The 16970-nt window shown below is 36.3% G+C and overlaps 3 protein-coding genes across 3 annotated transcripts; 2 read left to right on the top strand and 1 right to left on the bottom strand.

Annotated features, from left to right (window-relative positions):
* Nucleotides 1–165: 165 nt before the first annotated feature.
* LOC149003465 (sugar transport protein 13-like) lies at nucleotides 166–5266 on the top strand. The gene is made up of 5 exons (XM_089136621.1): nucleotides 166–480; nucleotides 1810–2132; nucleotides 3089–3213; nucleotides 3977–4268; nucleotides 4371–5266. Exons 1-5 carry the CDS (start codon nucleotides 348–350, stop codon nucleotides 5085–5087), a joined length of 1590 nt encoding a protein of 529 aa, XP_088992747.1. The 5' UTR covers nucleotides 166–347; the 3' UTR covers nucleotides 5088–5266.
* A 3487-nt stretch (nucleotides 5267–8753) lies between these two features.
* Nucleotides 8754–11123, top strand: LOC149003466 (mavicyanin-like). The gene is made up of 2 exons (XM_089136622.1): nucleotides 8754–9114; nucleotides 10416–11123. Exons 1-2 carry the CDS (start codon nucleotides 8940–8942, stop codon nucleotides 10811–10813), a joined length of 573 nt encoding a protein of 190 aa, XP_088992748.1. The 5' UTR covers nucleotides 8754–8939; the 3' UTR covers nucleotides 10814–11123.
* A 2307-nt stretch (nucleotides 11124–13430) lies between these two features.
* LOC149003467 (sugar transport protein 8-like) lies at nucleotides 13431–16970 on the bottom strand. Its single transcript, XM_089137906.1, has 4 exons — nucleotides 16868–16970; nucleotides 15245–15564; nucleotides 14296–14922; nucleotides 13431–13874 (listed from the first exon to the last, which is right to left on the bottom strand). Exons 1-4 carry the CDS (start codon nucleotides 16893–16895, stop codon nucleotides 13431–13433), a joined length of 1419 nt encoding a protein of 472 aa, XP_088994032.1. The 5' UTR covers nucleotides 16896–16970.

The raw sequence follows: 16970 nt of genomic DNA on the forward strand, positions 1-16970 counted from the left end.
TCTGTTGACTGGCCAGCCGACTAGACGAGCCACCACGTTGAGAATCTCGGTGAGTGTAGATGGTGGGCCCCACTTTGTCGATATATCAAAATCTTCAAGTTTCAGGCCCTCGTTTTTCTTCATGGTCTCTATATAAGACAGCGTTTCTAGTGGCTACTACATCATATCTTCTTCTTCTTCTTAACCTCCTCTTGAAGACCGAAAAAAAAAAAAAAAGTCTCAACAGATCGAGCAAGAGAAAAAAAAACAAAACATTTGGTGCTTCTCTTTCTTCCATTTTCTTCTTCTTCTTCTTTCTTCTAGAGTGAAGCTTTTCAACTCATTGGAGAAAGCTTGAGTTTGCAGCCATGCCTGCCGGAGGTTTCGCCGCTCCGTCGAGCGGAGTCGAGTTTGAAGCTCGAATTACACCGATCGTGATCATTTCATGTATAATGGCCGCCACCGGAGGTCTCATGTTCGGCTACGATGTCGGAGTTTCAGGTTTCTTTTCTTTCTTTATTTTAATTTCCTCAGATCCTGTTCACTACTTTTGTCTCCTCTGTTTTCTGTAAATCATAATCATCTTCTCTGTTTGTTTCATCTATGCCTCTTAATTTTTAATTTTTACTCCTGGAACATGAAACATGATTTTATTTCTCTTAATAAAGTGGATAATTTGTCACTTCACTTATTCAGAACTACAGGAAATTTTCTATAACTCAAATAGTTCTCTGTCCGCGAGTTATATATAGTTCCTAAAAATGAAAAAGCAACAAAAATGATTTATGTTCCAGAAAATAAGAATTGATTTTGTTTCATAAAAGAAGCAAGTAGTCTGATTTTTTTTTCTCTATGAGTTGATGTTTGTCTGGTTTGAGCTCTACATGCTTTCTGGAAAAAAGAAAAAAAAATCTAGTTTGTGTAATAAATAAAGTTAACTAGAGTATAACTGATCACATGACTTATCCACGATCCATGCATCCCCTTCCACACAAAAGTTTAACTAGAAAAAATATTTTTTTTTCTTTCCAATATTTGTCTTTGAAGAATCAAATTTACAATTTTATTATTTTTATAGAGTAATCAAACAAAGTGACGTAAGCAATAAATTCGGGAAAATTAAAAATTTTTTTTTGGAGGAATACCTCTTTACATATGAGAACCAAATCCAAATCTTCATTTTTGATTTGAAATTATATCAAGTGAACTGACATAAATTAAGCTCTGTTTTGATAGAAGGCTTTTATATCCACTCTATCCAATCCAGAAAAGGCATCTTTCTCCTTCATGATTGATAAAAGGCTTGTACTTAATTCCCACAAAAAAGATAAGTTATTCATATTCTTTGTTGATCTGTAAGAATCAGGAGGGAAGAATAAAAGAGAAGATCAAAGCTTCTTTTATACCAAAAAAGAAAACTAAAAAGTGACAACAAGAAATTCTCATCTTTGAACACAGTAAATTGAACACTTAATGTGCAAAATATTCCATCATTTTATTGATTTATCTTCTTTAGTGTAGTCTTGTCCTTGTTTGCTTTTCCAAGTCACTAACCCATCAGTATTGAGACTACTGTTCTAATGGAGGGTTAATTTCACAGTAGCTTCTCTTAGAAAAAAAAACTTTAATCTTGGAACACAGTTAATTGCAGCATTAAATAAATAGAAATTGAACACCTAATGTGCGAATATTCCATCATTTTATTGATTTTTCTTTTTAGTATAGTCTTGTCCTTGTTTGCTTTTCAGTCCTTAACTCATTAGTAGTGAGGTTACTGTTCTAATTAAGGGTTTCCGAGTAATTAAACATGTTCTTTAATTTATGTTCCAGGTGGTGTTACCTCAATGGACCCTTTCTTGGAAAAATTCTTCCCAGTCGTCTACCGGAAAACCAACGATCCAAATATCAACAGCAATTACTGCAAATACGACAATCAAGGATTGCAGCTGTTCACTTCATCTCTGTACCTTGCTGGTTTGGTAGCGACCTTCTTTGCATCTTACACCACAAGGCAGCTCGGCCGACGGCTGACTATGCTTATCGCTGGGGTCTTTTTCTTAGCTGGTGTTACCCTAAACGCTGCAGCTCAGGACTTAGCAATGCTCATCATAGGAAGGATCCTTCTTGGGTGTGGTGTTGGTTTTGCTAATCAGGTCTGTTTAATTATCTTAATTTCTCTTCTCTTTGGTGGAATATCCACTTCACCCTATATATTTCTAATTAACTACAAGTCAGTCAAGCCATTATATGTCCATATCAGAAAACTGAACCCATTATGTTTTTTATGATTATGATGATTCTTAAAGCAAAAGGAAGATAGGTTAGTAAAGGAATCTTGATTCATGCCGATCCCAATTCAGTTCAGTTGATTTTGATTTCAATACAACCATAATTATCATACTGTTGTTAGGTATAATTTATTATTTTGGTAATCTTTTCCATACTTTAATGATACGGTAAATTAAACTTGTCAAATAAACCTTCTGATGTATCCCATACTAGATTAACACACTTCAAATAAAAGCAGTGACTCTCTTTCAATTGGAATCGGATTCCAAATCAGATAGCACTTTTAACTATTATTAAATGATTTTGCAAATTTAATCAAACATGATGGTTATGTTGTGTGGTCTACTTTGAAACATAGGTTGCAGTTATTATCTGGGCCCTAAAGAATATCTAGATCTGGACCCCTCAAAAATGGCTTCTTTACTTCCAATTTTGTAGGGTCATGAGAAGGGAATTTTTTTCTCTCTCAACCCTGCTTTATGATTTTTCATTTTCAACATCATGAGATGTTGGATTCAAATTGACAAGAGAGAAATGGAGGAAAATTGCCCTATAACATCTAGGAAGGAGACGTTTTTATATTATAATTAGGTAGAAGATATGTTTAGGCTGCCTAAGGGGTAGCAAAAGCCCATAAGGGTGTCTATAGCAAACAAAGCTTCAATGGGGACCATTTGGTTGTCTTATTTTGGGCTTGACGTAACTAGTTGACTATTGAGTTTCTCGTTTTCTACTCGGTTATTTTATTTTATAATTTATAAATGATTAATTTATAATGTAATATTTTCTAATTATTTGAATATTGTTTGATTTTCAACAGGCGGTCCCTCTATTTTTATCAGAGATAGCACCAACGAGAATACGTGGAGGATTAAATATCTTATTCCAACTAAATGTCACCATCGGGATTCTCTTTGCTAATCTTGTCAATTACGGAACCAATAAGTAAGTCAGTTTTAACTTCTTTCTTTCGTCATTGTATTGTCGCTGTTCTGTTTTCATTTCTTAGGTTTGTTTTGTTTGGTTGTTGACTTATAAATCATTTGGCCATACGTATTGGACTACATCTTTTTCCATGCAATCATCTTTGTTCTCTTCCTTTCCCATTTATAAATTCATTTCAATCCTATCCCGAAAGTAGAATATATCTTCAAAGCACTATTGGAAAGTGTAGAAAGTATACGTTGGTAGTAAAGACTTATAAAGCTAAATGAAGAAAAGTAATTTTCAAATATTTGAATTCCAAATAAAAGAAAGGGTCTTTGTTTTCTTTTTCTAGCAGAAAATATTCAGAGACTTTTATAGGTGGAGATTGTTAGGTGTTAACCAGAGGGTTGCTATCAATGACTGTTGACCATTTGCAGAGGTTGCCAAAAGAGAGAAACCATGTGCAGTGATCAGAAGTAAGGAAAGGAGTTAAAAGAGAGAAAAGAAAGCAGAAGTACAAAGGATTGAAAATTTAAGAGATTTTTTCTTGGGGGTATGAGGGGAGGGGGAAGGTGTAGAAAGTGAGAAATATTCTATTGAGATAAATGATATGCAATTTAGAATTGTCAAGCCATACTTAATTTGGGTTGTTTTCATTCTTCTGGGTTTCTTCTTTGACTCTGATGCTTCATTGTTCATCAGTTTTAGGTGTCAGCAATGCCTCAGACAATTAATTAAGCATCTATCGTCACTAATTAACCTTTTGACATTGTCTCTGTAGAATCAAAGGCGGTTGGGGTTGGAGAGTCTCTCTGGGTTTGGCTGGTATACCAGCGGTTCTCCTAACTGTTGGGGCCCTCCTTGTGTGTGACACTCCTAACAGTCTCATAGAGCGTGGTCGCTTGGAAGAAGGGAAAGAAGTTCTCAGGAAGATTCGTGGCACTGACAACATTGAACCTGAATTCCTTGAACTCATGGAAGCCAGCCGTGTTGCTAAAGAAGTCAAACACCCTTTCAGAAACCTCCTCATGCGTAAAAACCGCCCCCAACTTATCATCGCCATGGCTTTGCAGGTCAGTATCATCAACCATTTGTGAACTGTTACGGCTAGAGATCAAAAAATTAGGTCCATTACAATAAATGATTAACAAATTCTTCCTATCATTGGTGAACAGGTTTTCCAACAATTCACTGGTATTAACGCGATCATGTTCTATGCGCCGGTGCTGTTCGACACACTAGGATTCGGTAATGATGCTTCTTTGTACTCTGCAGTCATCACAGGAGCCGTCAATGTCTTGTCTACCATCGTCTCCATCTATTCCGTCGACAAGCTGGGTCGTCGTGTACTCTTGCTTGAAGCTGGTGTTCAGATGTTCGTCTCTCAGGTGGCCATTGCAATAATATTAGGGCTCAAGGTCACTGACCACTCAGACGATCTTGGTAAAGGCTATGGAGTCCTGGTTGTGGTGTTGATCTGTACCTATGTTGCTTCATTTGCATGGTCATGGGGACCACTTGGGTGGTTGATACCCAGTGAGACATTTCCACTGGAGACACGTTCAGCTGGGCAGAGTGTTACAGTTTGTGTCAACCTTCTCTTCACCTTTGTGATTGCACAGGCTTTCCTTTCCATGCTCTGCCATTTCAAGTATGGGATTTTCTTGTTCTTCTCTGGATGGGTTGTTATCATGTCCTTCTTCGTGTTCTTCCTTGTTCCTGAGACTAAAAACATCCCAATTGAGGAGATGACTGAGCGAGTTTGGAAACAGCATTGGCTCTGGAAGAGATTCATGGAGGATGATTTTGAGCACAACTACATCGCTCATATCAATGGAGACCCAAAGAAAGGTGGAAACAGCAATGGCTATGATCCTACTTCACAGTTGTAGATGATCAAACATAAAATCAAACCCAACCTAGTAGAATAGGTATTATGTTGATTAGAGAATATGACATAGCTTGCTGTATATTTGTGGATGTGGCAAGCAAGCTTGAGCAACCAAAGCGTGTCTTTTTAATTTCTGTATTCAAGCCTTCAAAGGATTTCTATAAAAATTTTCTCTTCTCACGATCCGTGTGTTTTAGTTTTGCTGCTTTACGTCTACACTAAATTCCACCAAAAAAAAATAGATGAAGTACTGTGAGGGCAGATCTGAATTCGCATGTCATGATACATTTTGGTCGAAAAGTTTTTATGAGCTTCAACAAATTTTCCTTTTAGATATGTTAAAACTTGTTCAAATCGACCCCTTCAATTTCTATATCAAAGATGTACATACAAAGTTTTTACTACTAACCCTGATCCTTATGATATTTTGAGCTTAGGCATAAAGGTATGTCAAATGTATGTTTGTTTGCTTGAACCACCAAAATGGACCAAAACAACCGATTGACTTAAATCTTTATTGATTTGGAATTTAGAATTGCTTGAGGGCTGAAACCAATGATTAAGACAGCAATCCAAAACAGATTTTAGGGAGGACCCAAGAAAAAAAGAAGTTAAACTTTGGAATTGACATGAAACCGTGCACCTGATAATGTATCGTTCGACTAACTGTCCACAAGCTAATTGTTGGCATTGAGAATGCAAATACTTCAGCTTTGATCTCCATTTCCATTTTAACTATTGAATCAATAATGCATTCTCAACAAACCCTAATTGTGTTCATTAACGGGTATACTTTTTCAACTACCCTAAATCTTCATAAGTTTTTTTTTCCTTCATTATTTTGTGACTTGGTAAATTGTATTTGGAATGAAAACTCATATAATTGAGTCTGAAATATATTTTAGGAAGTTAATACCATTTTAATTATATTCATGAATCCTTCTACTTTTGAACTATCCTGTATCTCCATATCTTTTTAGCTTCTACTATTATTTTGCCACTTGGTAAATATCATTTGGATTTGAAACTTATCTAGCACTTTAGGAGTATGTCTAATTAGTAACATTTCAAACTTTACTTCAACTTGATATATCATACTAATTACATCTACGAATATTTATGCTTCCAACTACCCTAACTTTCCCACCAACCATTTTAGTCTTGTATTATTTTGCCACTTGGCAAACTTTTTTGAAAATTTCATGTAAGAACTTGGAATCTTTCTATTAATAATATTTAAGTTCTAATGCTTGGTGGAAATTAAGGTGATCATTCTAAAAAGACTTGCCATTGCTTTCGAACATAGAAACAATGATGGGTTTTTATCCCCAAAAAAAGTGAAAATCAGTGGTGGAAGGAGGACCTCCTAGAATTTTGGTAGGTTTAAAACCAAAGAAACCTTTCTCTCCAAGTAGGGAATTAGTGGGAAAGAATAAAATTGGGACCTGAATTTGATTTATTAAATGGATAACATTCAATCTATGGAAGAAAACCAAACACCTTCCAGTCTCTTTAATTTGCTGAAACTCTTGGTGTCAGTTCATTTTCCTGTGGACCAGTCTTTGCATATTGTGTGTTGGATAAATGGGTCCTACCAGATCTGGGTCAAGTTAAAGAATGTTCCTCAATGGTTCATAATGGGCCTTCATAACTTTTTGGGCATCATGGACCATGGGCTGGTGGGCTTTTCACCAAATTGAAAGAGAGACAATTGAGCTTTAACAAGATAAAAAAAGTTACAAAGATGGGTTCAGGCCCTTCAGGGTTCTAAAGGTCTTCAAAAGAACTTGAACAACCAAGGTGGGTTTTAAAGGCCTTGCTAGCAAGAGAGAGAGAGAGAGAGAGAGAGAGATTGTAGTGATGATGTGTTGGGGGAGAGAGTGGCAGATTCTAAAATTGTGATAGTGATTGTTGAAGTAAATACAGACAAGAAAAGAGGGGCAAGACTATTGGGGCTGAGGAGTTTGTTCATAGATTTATTGATGACCTTTTGGTACATTATACCAACTCTTTCTGTTTTCATGATAGTTTTTGGTTGAATAAAGAAGAGTGGTGAATTAATTATTAAGTAGAATGAGAGGGTTCTTTCATGCTAGGTAATCTCATGAATCATGCCTTTGTAACCATCAACATCTACTACTAGAAAGGAGCCAGACCCATCTACTACTTCCAATAGTTCATGACAAAGTTGAATTCAGTGCGAAGATTATAGAATTTATTTTGAAAATGGGCATGTGAAACTTGTTTCTTATCTTAGAAATTATCCATTTTGAGTTTTTGATGATCAAATAATTTCTTATGATAGGGTTTTTTTCTTAATAACAAATTTCTAGTTTAAAGCCATAAATTGTTCATCTATTTTAGGTATCAGTCTATTTTAGGTATCGAACTCCACTATCCATTTAAAATGGAAAAGAAAGAATGGAATATTTTGTTAGTTGCATGGAAGGTTGATAACAACAAGACTGTAACAAACATTTCTTCGGTATTTAAGTCCATACATACTATGCCTAATATACATTTTTCAGTTGAGTTACAATTGGGACGCATAATGACAAATGGGTATGTGTGTATGTTTAGAGATGACCTATATACTCTTGTAGGTCGTCTTGTCTTATACCCAAAGACTATATACGCGAGGACAATAAGGTAAGTTTTTAATAAAAGTATGATGAAAACAAAAACAAAAACTATATCGACGAGAGATATTTATTCTATCACGCACAGTATGCCATCTAGTTAATGCCAAAATGATGATCACTATACCTAAGAAAATAGAAAATGACAACAAACCCTACAAGTACATTATTTAAAATTATTTAAATAATACACCCAACTTGAGATGACACAATTTTATCAATAAAAGCTTGAAAACAAAAACAAATAACTCTTTCATAAAGTATAATACATTTTACCCAAAAAAAAAAACTCAAAATTTATTTCAATTCATTCTAAAATACGATTTAGTACACTATACCTAAAAGTATTCCAAATATAAAGACTAGAAGTTATAATCTTCCCTTATTTTTCATATTTTTATTTATAGTAGGAGAGGGCCCACAAATCAATATGAATCGACCATACGATTAAAACAAATACGGTTGGCGATCAATGTCACAAAACTTCTTGGACCCAAAGCGAAGCCCACCGGCCCACCTTACATTTGTCTTTCCTTACAAGTCTCTCTTTCAAGCTTAACAACCACTCTATGGCCCACAAGAAGCTGCCAAACTAACCAACCCAAAAAGAGTCTTCCAAGACCCTTGGATTGGAATCAAGACTTTGATTCCAGTTGAACCGTGGATGATCACTTTTACTCATTTAGAACTTGTGGTTTAACTGTCACATTTTTAGCAGACAACAATGAGCACATCACTGTTTCCAAATGAACAGTATAATTCGTCTGTGACGCTTCTGATTCCGTTTCCTGCAATTTCATTGGTTGATGGGATATGTCCCTACCATATTAAATAACAACCAGGTTTGATCATGAGGTACTGGTGAATTTCAAGTACTAAACACGAATTCCGTGACTTCTGTGATTCTGTCCCGCGTGGCACTTTTGTGAAAAGATTAAGGGTATTTTTGTCCAATCAAGTTTCAAAAGCTGTCACCCTCATTTTGGTTAAATATGTGGAAATCAGAAACTGAATCAGAAACAGAAAATTTCTGTTTACTTTAACTCGGAAATCGGAATCGGTTATCCGATTATCGAGAAGCTTTCTTTTTCTATATTAATAGCTTCGCACATTAACTCATTCATCAATTTACTCTTCTTCGCTACTGAAGCTTCTTCTCTTCTTCTTTTGTCTTTGTTCACTCTCTCTGTGGCCAAAAACTCTATTTGAGAGACATGGCTTTTGCTCAGAAAGCCATGTTTGCGTTCTTCGTGGCTTTCTCTGCTACTTTGGAGGTCGCTGTCGGTGTTGTCTACAAGGTTGGAGATGATAAAGGTTGGACTACTCTTGGAAATGTTAACTACACTGCCTGGGCTATCAAGAAGAACTTCCGTGTTGGTGATACCATTCGTAAGTTTCATCCAAGTTTCTAACCAATTTACTCTATGGGTTTGTTCTGTTTCAACTTCTTTATCACTTTATACTATTCAGAGACTTGGTTTCTTCTGGTTCTGTGTTCAAAATCATCGTTTCTCTACTTTGTTTGCAATTGCTCTGTTTTTCTTGTTCAAGTTTTGCAGCCGGGTTTAATTTGATGCCTTCATTCTCTTAGTTCTTGGTGATCTCCGGCTTTTTTTTTTTTTTTTTGGTTCCCGAGTAACCCCACATTTTTTTCATGTTTGTCTTTTCATCTTGCCTACCTTCTAATCTTTTCTGATCTTCTGGCACCAGTGTCTGATCACATTGTCCCACCTCTTTCAGATTTCTGAGTCTCTCTGGTTTGTTTAGTACCACAAACCATGCCCTTCTCTTTCCTTGCCCTTTCCCCCAAGATCAAAAGAGGAAAGCGGAATAATATAGGATTGAAAACTTGCAAGCTTTTTCTCAGTTAGTAATTACTTTTGGGTTTTTTTTTAACCAAAAGTAAAACAAAATTAGTTTTGGTGCAACATGGCAGGGACAGGTTGCAAAAGCAAGCTTTTCCCATGGAACCTGTCCAGAAACACCCTACCCATTTCGCTTTAAGGGGTAGACATGTATTGAGTTTATGAATATATTAACCCTAACTTTCATCTTCGACTCTGCTCAAGTTTTCTTTATGGGGTAAATTACTCTGTTCAAGTTTTAGATCATTACATGTGTGTTACCTTTTGGTGTAATGTGAATTTTGTGGCCATATGCTTTGTCGGCTTTAATGTGTGTTGGATAATAATTTAAAGCTTTCTGGTGTGGCCATGACTCCTTCCCCTTGTACCCAAATCATCTTTTCCACCATCAACCCCACCATCTCTCATCTACAGAGGCATCTCACCCACCAACTAGTGTCATTTTTAAGTGGCAACGGGTCATCTTTCACTGTCCTGTACTTTTGCAATAGTGGGTCAACATATCTCTGTTTCTGCTTTCTTTTTTTTGATGGGCTTATAGTTTCCCACTCAGTTGTTGATGTCGACTCATCACTCTCCATCTTTAATGAAGTCCCGTGAAGGAATAATCCCCAATTCCCTGTTATCTTCCTGCTTCAGACTGAAGATTTGGACCTCAAAATGTCAGTTTCATGTATTTAATTTAAAAGGCAACATCTTAGATTGACTTTGGAAGATGTTAAAAATGCTTTCATTTACAGTAGTTGAATTCATATGGATCTTAGTCATTGTTCTTCACTGTATGACATTAATCTTTTTTCTTTTTGCTTGTGTGATGCTCCATAGGTTTTGAATACAGTAAGCAATTTCACAATGTGATGCAAGTTACGCATTCGGAGTACCAAAACTGCAATGCTACATCCCCAATGCTCACACACACCACTGGCAATGATTCTGTTGTCATCAAGAAGGCTGGTCATTACTACTTCCTGTGTGGCGTTCCCGGTCACTGTCAGGCTGGACAGAAAGTTGATATCCGCGTTCCCAAGTCTTCCTTAGCCATGGCCCCTTCTCCATTTGGTTCTGCTTCATCCCCTCTAGGTTCCCCTACATCTTCAACTTCTGGAGTAAGTTCAGGGGCACCAGGGCCCTCTCCGAAGAACAATGCTGCGTCTCCTTCCAATGGGCTTGTGGGCAAGCTTGGGATGGCCTTGTTGGCCTTAGCTGTCTGCGTTTCTGTGTAATCTTACTAGGAAAAATTGGAGATATTCTGCTAGCTTTTTGGGGTTTACATTGGGAGGATGCATATGTTCTTGTGGGGATTATTATACTGAACATTTGTAGGTGGATATTTTGTTTACTACTACTAGTTTTTGTTGGTCCATCTTTTCAGTATTAATTGGATGTTAGTACAGTTTTTTATATCAATACCTCTTTTCTTCAATTAGTTGTGGAACTTTTTTCCTGGTGTGCCAATCTCAAGGAGATGAACCTGTTAAATTTAGCTTTCTAAGATTGGAAGAGTAAGAACATCCAATACTGCTGCAACCTGAAAAATGAAAGTTTTCATAGAGTGATAACAGGACTGGAAAGTCCTTGGGAGACAAGGACAATGTTTGGTCCCAAACAAAGGGAAATGAACAGCTATGCACCAACTCTGGTTTCTTTTACTCTTTATCTCGACTGAAATTTCTTCATTCATTTATTTCTAAAGTCCATTGGGAGACAAAACATCTTAACCTGGATTTTTTTTTTTAATTCCATTATTCTTGATAGCTTTACTTTTGTTGTTGGTGATTTAGAACTTGGGAATAAAAGTTACTATCCAGTCATGGGCATGCCTACCATGTCTTGACAAAATAGCTACCTTAAGTTTTGGAAAGCTACTGTCTTACCTGCATGTTAAAATGATATCCATGGTGCTTATGGAGCTATTAATTATTGTCTGGACATGATAGTTGCACCTTATGCTTGACTGTGAAGTATTCTATTAAGCTTAATTTTTTTTAGATAAATGTTCCAATGGATTACAGGGTGTTTGGTTTGATTTGAAATGATTTATTTTGGATTTGATGGGATGATTAAAGTTTTGATCTTATTTTTTCATTAGGTCAGATTGATTTTCATTTAAATCTTGAAATAGATGAGAAGCTCTTTAAAATTGAAAATCTAAAACTAAATCATCATATTTTTTAGGTGGTAGGGGCCATGGTCTGGTTTTAGAATTTCGAATTGGAAACCCCAGAACCAGAAGAGAACCAATGGTTCGTACCAAAAAAAAAAAAAAAAAAAACAATGGTTACATGATAGCATGTGGTCACGGGAATCTCCCATTATTTTGGGTATTTGTACCGGGGACCATTTTGTTTCATAATTTATCTTATTCATCGAAATTGCAAATTGCTCCTTTCCATAGCTTAAGCACATGTCCTTGATGAATGACTAATTTATTTATTTTTCCTTCCATTAGTTTTTTTGTTTTGTTTTGGCAATGTGATTCGTTATATAGGGATTAGTGTGAACATATCGGTCTTCCATTTCGGTAAATCGTGCCGATTTGGGTTCAAAACTAGAAAGTCATCAAAGTTTAATATTCAGATTTTTAGGATGAAAGTGAAATATTCAAAATGTGTGATTTGATTAAGGTGAATATATGACCATACATATGAGTGTTTTCAAGGTAAAATTTTCTTTTGAGCAATTAAAATTTGGAATAAAAAAAGAAATTTGTTGTCTCCATTAGTAGGAGAGAATTTTGGCATGGTACATGATATTGATGGATATCAAGCATTCCTATAGATTTCTATGAATTCACAAATATCTTCTTTCATTATTTGTATTTTAAATGAAAGAAATTTTATAAGAGAATGTATACCTTGTATGTAGACATGGGATCGATGTGAAACGGATATCAAATTGCTTTCCATATAAAGGTGGTAACTTAACCAATGTTGTATGAGCTCCCGACCGTACATAGATGGAAGCCCTATTCTGTGCCCCGCACCCCAAACAAGGGAACTAAAAACACGTAAAAGTCACAAATAATCTCTTTTTAATTAGAGTAAGATATAATTTTGTGCATCAATTACCAGTTTAGAGGAAAATTTTGTCTTTGAGCATGCCTTGAGCTTATAGCCATACGAAGAAGCTTTTGACCATCTTTCCTCCCTCCATCACCATCATTTGCAGAAAATAGTAGCAATGGACACGAACGTTGGAGCAATAGTGCTACTTGTGGAGGAGGATTTGTGTTACTACGTACTTTAGAGACTCTTCTCTAGGTGAACTTGATTGACCCACTACTACCAATGCCTTGCCACTCTTGGTCCAAATTCTTCTCTTGAGTAAAGTTAGTAAGTTGAATAGTGGTGGGTGGTTTCAGAAGAAGATGAGTGAAGGGGATCTCTTCATCCACTTAAGAGTTGAGAATAGAATTAGACATTACTAGATTGATATTAGGAAGGTATCTTGGTCATTTTTTTTCAATTTGGAACTTAAGTGAGTTTGTTAATTATGTACTACTCTACATGTAATATTATATTAGATTACATGTAATATAACCTAATTAAGGGAGTCAATTAACAAGAGTTTTGGCCTATGGATTACAAGTGAAAAAACTCAAAGTAGAGAAGAAACAATTAATGGGCTCGAATCAAATATTTATAATTCCTCACAAGAGTTATTTTCATTAGGTTTAAAGAAACACCACAATTTATCATTAAAGAAGAAACAACGGAATTTATGAGTAAAAAAGAAACACCACAATTAAAGTGTGTTCAGGAAAATTTGGTCCATGGGTTGTTGTCTAATTTACACACACAACTGCGAAAACTCGAAAGTTTGTCTTCATCATCATCATCATCATCTTGCTTCCTCGTGATTTTTGTCATTATCAGCCATGAATCTCTTCCAAACCCCGTGTTGCTTCCAAACCCTCTCTTCAATGAGATCAATAGGGACATTCTTCGTTTCTGGTATCAGGAAGTACGCAAATAGCCCCATCACAACGATCCATCCAGCAAAGAAGAAGAAGATGAAAGACTTCAAGTGACAGAGCATTGACAAGAATGCCTGAGCAATCAAGAAAGTGAAAAGCATGTTTGAGCTCACTGCCAATGCGAAACCTGCAGTTCTTGTTTCCATTGGGAAGGTTTCACTAGGTATCAACCAGCCAAGAGGACCCCATGACCATGCAAAACCCATCACATAGACACACACCAGCAACACCACAACAATTGCTAGTCCATGTGATAGTGTATCGCTATGGCTCTTCAGATGCACATATAGAATTCCCCCAATAACACTCTGCAAGTCACAAGAATTCATATTTAATGTATGAGAGATGAAAGAATGTGTCCTAATGAACAAGGCTCCCACGACTAATGTCTACAAGAGTTGACATCAGTGGGTAGAGAATCCAGACTCGATTGAAGTTGGGATCAGCTACAACATGGGATGCCATCACCTATGTGTCTTACCATTCATGAGAGTCCGGATCTTTTACCCATGAGGATAGAAGTCTATGCTCCCCCCTCACACTTCTATGAAGCTCACCGGAGGGATCACCTTTGATTTATTTTTTAAACACTCAGAGATGACCCCATCCCTATTGTGTGCTAGAGAAATATGATGGGTAGAGAATCTAGACTCCTGAGATCTATGAGGGTAGATGATCCTGGCTAATATGAAAAGGACAAATTTAAGAAAAAAAAAAACATCTAATCACCTGTGTGATGAACATCTGAAAACAAGCTTCCAGAAGCAAGACCCTCCTTCCAACTTTGTCAACAAGCACAACTGAGACCAATGTACTTAACACATTCACAAGACCAGTGATGACTGATGATAACAATGCAGCATCATTTCCGAATCCAACTGTCTGAAACAGGACTGGTGCATAGAACATTATAGCATTAATCCCTGTGAATTGTTGAAAGACTTGCATGCAGATGGCTATGATAACTGGTGGCATGCTTGACAACTTCAAGAGCTTCTTGAAAGGGTGCTTCACTTGTGCAGCCACCTCACTTGCCCTTACCATTTGCTCAAACTCAGGATCAACATTATCCACACCCCTAATCTTCTTGAGTACTGCTTTCCCTTTCTCATACTTCTTCCTCTCAATAAGGCTCGTGGGAGTTTCTGTTATGTAGAAGGAACCCAAGAGTAGAACAACAGCTGGTACAGCTGCAAGGGCTAAGGACACCCTCCAACCATATGGGTGCATTTTTGATGTGGCATAGTTAACTAGATTTGCTACCAATATCCCAATTGTCACAAACAGCTGGAATAAAATGTTCACTGCACCTCTATGTTGAGATGGAGCAACTTCAGATAAGAATAGGGGAACTGCCTGTCAATGTTTAGACCACAAAAAATTAAAACAAAGTGTTAGCTAGATGGATGGAAGAACATGAAACAAACTCAAATTCAAGCTCGAGTTCGGAATTAAATAATGAAAAATCACTTGCACTTAGACCAACTTCGAATTTGAATTCGTGATTTCATGAGGGTAGGAATATTTGAATCCTATCTTATCTCATATATTGGTATGATTTCTTGGGAAGACCTGAAATGCATACCACATTATCCAAAAACATATTCTTGTCTATTTTTCTCAGTTCCAAATATGTTCAAGAAATTTGATTAATTCTCCTTTAAGGGTACATACATACCTCATTACCAAAACCAACACCAATGCCAAAAAGGATTCTACCGAAGATCAACATAACTTTGTTGATACCTCCAGCAGTCAAGATAGCTCCTACAATGAACATCCCCGACGCCAATTGGATCGTCCGCTTTCGGCCAAGTACAGTGCACAACTTTGATGCAATAAAGCTAGCTACAAGAGCAGCAAGATACAAGGATGAAGTAAACAGTTGTAGAAGTTGGTTGTCATATTTGCAGTAATTATCCTCTTTTGCATGTAGTTTCCTTTGATAGACCTCAGGGAAGAATTTTATCAAGAAGTCGTCCATTGCAGTCACCCCTCCTAAGAAAGCCATAAGCATTCACAGACAGGATGAAGTAGTGAGTAGTTGTAAGATAAGAGATAAAAGCCTCTATGGCTATATATGAAAAAAAATTTAGTTAATCCACATAGTCCTCAGAAATCTGATCAAATTAATGATTCTATAAAATCATTCTTTTGAGAAAAAGATTACTTGGAAGTTCTATAAATTTAATCTCACATATTTGATATTTTAGGATTGCCATATCTTGTGCTACATAATGTAGTTGTATAGTCTGACAATCGTGCAGCATTTATAGGAGTACAAGGTTATAGCCGCACCGGGCATCAATACAAATATAAATTAAATAACCTGAAGGGCACTTTGGTCACTTCATGTGTTAGTCTACTTGTGACTCACATATTAATATATTGTATTAAGGGGACTCAATATTAGTTTATGATCCACTAAAGGGACCCAAATGTAAAAAACTTTTATTTATTTCACGAGAATCAGAGTTCATCATCATGTCGGAAAAAAGTACTCTTGTGCGACATGATGATTTAATGGTATAATGGACAAATCTAAATCTTATTATTAACAAGTGTTACAAGAAATCAATATTGGATCGTGTAGCATTTTTAAGAGTAATATAATTACTTATTTCATTACCCCGGGAGCTCGGGAGCTACACTTACGTGTGCTTCTATGTTTAGAACTCTAAGTGCAAGAGTCACGTGGCTAGATAATTTTGTTTCATATCACTCAGTCTAACCCTCTTGTTGGAAGGGTTGTCTGTTTGGCCTAATACCAATCCTTGGCTCTAAATTTGCAGTATTGTTGGCTATAATAGCTCTTTTATTTACTGATAAAAAAGAAAATTCAGTCTCAGCCTTGGTCAAACTAAACTATTCTTATCAAGCTAAATTAGAGGTTTAGGTTGCATAGGTGTATAAACGAAATTGGTCCAAAACACGCTACGAATCAGATCAAGAATTTGTTTCCAGTCCCTGCTGATCCACTTGAAACCCTAAATAAAAGCTAAGTAGCTGTAAATTCATGAACAATCTTTTGGAAATTCCCTCATAAGCATCAAAGAAGAAAATCATGTATCACTACAAAGAAATATCTCTAAGATCACATATTTTAACAACCATGCACAAGTTCTTTCTGGTTTTTGCGTTAGTGCATGGGGTTGGGATGTAAAAGAAACAATTCAAAGGAAGGAAATCTATACGGAGAATGTTAGAAGACAAGTGAAATCTCGAATCTCAGCCATGGTCATGAAACAAAGGAGTAATAGAATGTAACTGGGAATGAAGAAGAGAAATTGACTCCATATACCTGAAATTCCAATATCATATCCAAACATGAGTCCTCCAAAGGCTGCAATGATCCAACAAACTCCTATATAGAATGTGAATTTCGAATTGAAGTTCTCAACCTC

Source organism: Hakea prostrata, chromosome 10, assembly GCF_041222555.1.
Source record: "Hakea prostrata isolate BN-2017 chromosome 10, UWA_Hpros_2, whole genome shotgun sequence".
Taxonomy (NCBI): domain Eukaryota; kingdom Viridiplantae; phylum Streptophyta; class Magnoliopsida; order Proteales; family Proteaceae; genus Hakea; species Hakea prostrata.

What these genes read in the sequence shown, in the direction of transcription:
- LOC149003465 (XM_089136621.1), top strand. Translation starts at nt 348, where the DNA reads ATGCCTGCCGGAGGTTTCGCCGCTCCGTCGAGCGGAGTCGAGTTTGAA. An exon ending in GTGTTGGTTTTGCTAATCAG is followed by an intron (nt 2,133 to 3,088) that starts GTCTGTTTAATT and finishes GATTTTCAACAG; the next exon opens with GCGGTCCCTCTATTTTTATC. An exon ending in GTCAATTACGGAACCAATAA is followed by an intron (nt 3,214 to 3,976) that starts GTAAGTCAGTTT and finishes TTGTCTCTGTAG; the next exon opens with AATCAAAGGCGGTTGGGGTT.
- LOC149003466 (XM_089136622.1), top strand. Translation starts at nt 8,940, where the DNA reads ATGGCTTTTGCTCAGAAAGCCATGTTTGCGTTCTTCGTGGCTTTCTCT. An exon ending in CCGTGTTGGTGATACCATTC is followed by an intron (nt 9,115 to 10,415) that starts GTAAGTTTCATC and finishes GATGCTCCATAG; the next exon opens with GTTTTGAATACAGTAAGCAA.
- LOC149003467 (XM_089137906.1), bottom strand. Translation starts at nt 16,895, where the DNA reads ATGTTTGGATATGATATTGGAATTTCAG. An exon ending in ATATGATATTGGAATTTCAG is followed by an intron (nt 15,565 to 16,867) that starts GTATATGGAGTC and finishes TGGCTTTCTTAG; the next exon opens with GAGGGGTGACTGCAATGGAC. An exon ending in TTCAGATGTTCATCACACAG is followed by an intron (nt 13,875 to 14,295) that starts GTGATTAGATGT and finishes TGTGACTTGCAG; the next exon opens with AGTGTTATTGGGGGAATTCT.